General features: G+C 64.1%; 1 protein-coding gene across 1 annotated transcript; it reads right to left on the bottom strand.

Moving 5' to 3' along the window:
- Window positions 1-317: 317 nt before the first annotated feature.
- Window positions 318-1,889, bottom strand: LOC113980904 (sortilin-like; the record flags this gene model as incomplete). Its single annotated transcript, XM_027708124.1, has 5 exons — window positions 1,797-1,889; window positions 1,623-1,672; window positions 1,413-1,543; window positions 1,188-1,332; window positions 318-542 (listed from the first exon to the last, which is right to left on the bottom strand). Coding segments are annotated over exons 3-5 (412 nt in total), but the record flags the coding sequence as incomplete, so codon positions are not given.
- Between the last annotated feature and the right edge of the window lie 889 nt (window positions 1,890-2,778).

Below are 2,778 nucleotides of genomic sequence, written 5' to 3' on the forward strand. Positions count from 1 at the left end.
GGGATGGATCCTACAGGCAGATCCCAGGGTGGCTTCCAGACCCCAGGGGCAGATCCCAGGGGTGGATCCCAGGAGCGGGTCCCAGATCCCAGGGTGGATCCCAGGGTGGGGGGGGTGGATCCTGGGTCCTGGATCCCAGGGTGGATCCCAGAGGTCGATCCCAGATTCCAGGGGTGGGTCTCAGGGGTGGGTCCAGGGGCACATCCCAGCCCCCATGGGTGGATCTTGGGTCCCAGGGATGGATCCCAGATCCCATGGGCAGATCCCAGGGACTGATCCCAGATCCTGGGGTGGGGCCTGGATCCCAGGGGAGGAACCCAGAGGAGGATCCCAGGGTGGATCCCGGGTGGATCCCAGGGGCAGATCCCGGGTGGATCCCAGCGCACCCTCAGCCAGCACGCTGGTGATGAAGGTGCCGCGCAGGGAGGTGACGTTGGTGAAGTCGGTCTCCCCGCCGGTGGTGGTGTACAGGTGCCTCTCCAGGGACTTGGAGTAGAGGATCCCGCGCTCGTCCGACGTGTAGATGGTCCCGAATCCCGTGTCTGCAGCGGGGGGGGCAGGAAGCACCAAATCCCCAGAAAATGCAGCGGGCGGGGGGATGGTCAGCGGAGTTCCATGGGGAAATCCACCCCTGTGCTCCCCCCGGAGCTTCCCAGGGGTGTCCCACCATCCCTGCCTGTGTTCCAGGGGTGTCCCACCATCCCAGCCCTTCTCCCAAGGGTGTCCCACCATCCCTGCCCATCTCCCAGGGGTGTCCTGCCATCTCTGCCCGTCTCCCGGTGTTCCCACTCCCGATCCCAGATCCTGCTCCCACTTCCAGATCCCACCCCCAGATCCCGCTCCCGATCCTGGATCCCGATCCCAATCTCGCTCCCACTCTCAGATCCCGCTCCCAATCCCACTCCCGATCCTGATCCCAATCCCGCTCCCAGATCCCACTCCTGCTCCTGGATCCCGCTCCTGCTCCTGGATCCTGTTCCCAATCCCGCTCTCACTCCCGCTCCTGACCCTGCTCCCACTCCCGATCCCAATCCCAATCCTGATCCCAGATCTCACTCCCGGATCCCACTCTCAATCTCACTCCCACTCCTGGACCCCACTCCCGATCCCGATCCCGCTCCCACTCCCACTCCCGGATCCTGTTCCTGCTCCCAATCCCGCTCCCATTCCCATTCCCGCTCGCTCACCGCCGGGCTCATCCACGTGCATGAACACCAGGTCGTCGTTGGCGGCCAGGATGGAGTAGAACTGCTCGTGTCCCACCGAGGGCAGCTGGGCCATGTTCCAGGAATCCCCCTGGTCCAGGGACACGTGGATGCGCCGCATGGTGCCCTGCGGGAGCAGCAGCGCCGGGATAACCCGTGGGATGGCACAGGGAGACCCCGGGACAGCGGGAAAAGCGGGATCGGCACCTGCTCCGTCATGACGGAGGCGAAGAGGAAGCGGCCGCCCATCCCGAAGGAGTAGATCCGGGAGCCGATGGTCCGGAAGGATCGTCCCAGGTCGGGGGTTTTCTTCAGCTCCAGGAATCCCAGATCAGCTTCTTAACGCACGGGAAGGGGGGTCAGGGGGCTCCGGAGGGGTTTGGGATGCTCCAACCCCCCCCATCCCACGGGACTCACTGCAGGAATTGTTCAGGAACGCGGTGAAGAAGATGGTGTCGTTCTCGCCCCTGAGGGAAGAGGGAATTCAGGAATTCAGCCCCAAGAAAAGGGCTGGAATGTAATTTAGGGAGGGGACGGGGGGTGATTCCCGAAATGCCACCCCCCCCATCCCAAAATCCCACAGGGACTCACCACTTGGCCAAGCACACGGATTTGTGGATCTCCCGCCAGTGCTCCCCGAAATCCGTGGAGATCCAGAGCCCGTTCTGGGACAGGGGGAATCGGGATCGGGATGGGCCCCCCCGGCACCCCCACCCCGTGTGCCCCCAGCCCGGGGCCCCACCAGTGTCCCCAGCACCCCAAATATGTCCCCAGACCCCCAAAAGTGTCCCCAGACACCCCAAAAGTGTCCCCAGCGCCCCAAAAGTGTCCCCAGGACCCCAAAAGTGTCCCCAGCACCCCAAAAATGTCCCCAGAACCCCCAAAGTGTCCCCAAACAACCCAAAAGTGTCCCCTGGTGCCCCAAAAGTGTCCCCAGCACCCCAATAGTGCCTCCTAAAGTGTCCCCAAATATGACCCCAGCACCTCAAAAGTGTCCCCAGCACACCAAAAATGTCCCCAGCACCCCAACAGTGTCCCCTGGTGCCCCAAAAGTGTCCCCTGGTGCCCCAAAAGTGTCCACAAACACCCCAAAAGTGTCCCCCCGCCCCCCCCAAGGATCCCAGTCACCCCACAGGTGTCCCCAGGTGCCCCACAACTGACCCCAGACACCCCAAAGGTGTCCCTACCCTCCCCATGTGTATCCCAGTTGCCCCCACAGTGTCCCCAGTTGCCCCCAAATGCCCACAGCTGCCCCACAAGTGTCCCCAAATTACCCAAAAGTGCCCCCAGGTCCCCCACCACTGCCCGCAGCTGCCCCCACCAGTGCCCCAAGCTCATGCCCCCTCATGCTCCCATGTCCCCAGTTGCCCCCCAGTGTCCCCCCCAGTTGCTCCCCCTGTGTCCCCAGTGCCCCCAGTTCCCCCCCCAGTTGCTCCCCTGGTGTCCCCAGTGCCCCCAGTTGCCCCTCAGTTGCCCACAATTCCCCCCCCCAGTGGCCCCCCAGTTGCCCCTACTGCACCTGTGCCCCTAGTTGTCCCCCAGTTCCCCCAGTTGCCCCCCAGTTCCCCCAGTG

This window comes from Neopelma chrysocephalum, unplaced genomic scaffold (assembly GCF_003984885.1).
Source record: "Neopelma chrysocephalum unplaced genomic scaffold, ASM398488v2 Primary Assembly neopelma1_95574, whole genome shotgun sequence".
In the NCBI taxonomy this organism is placed as follows: Eukaryota; Metazoa; Chordata; class Aves; order Passeriformes; family Pipridae; genus Neopelma; species Neopelma chrysocephalum.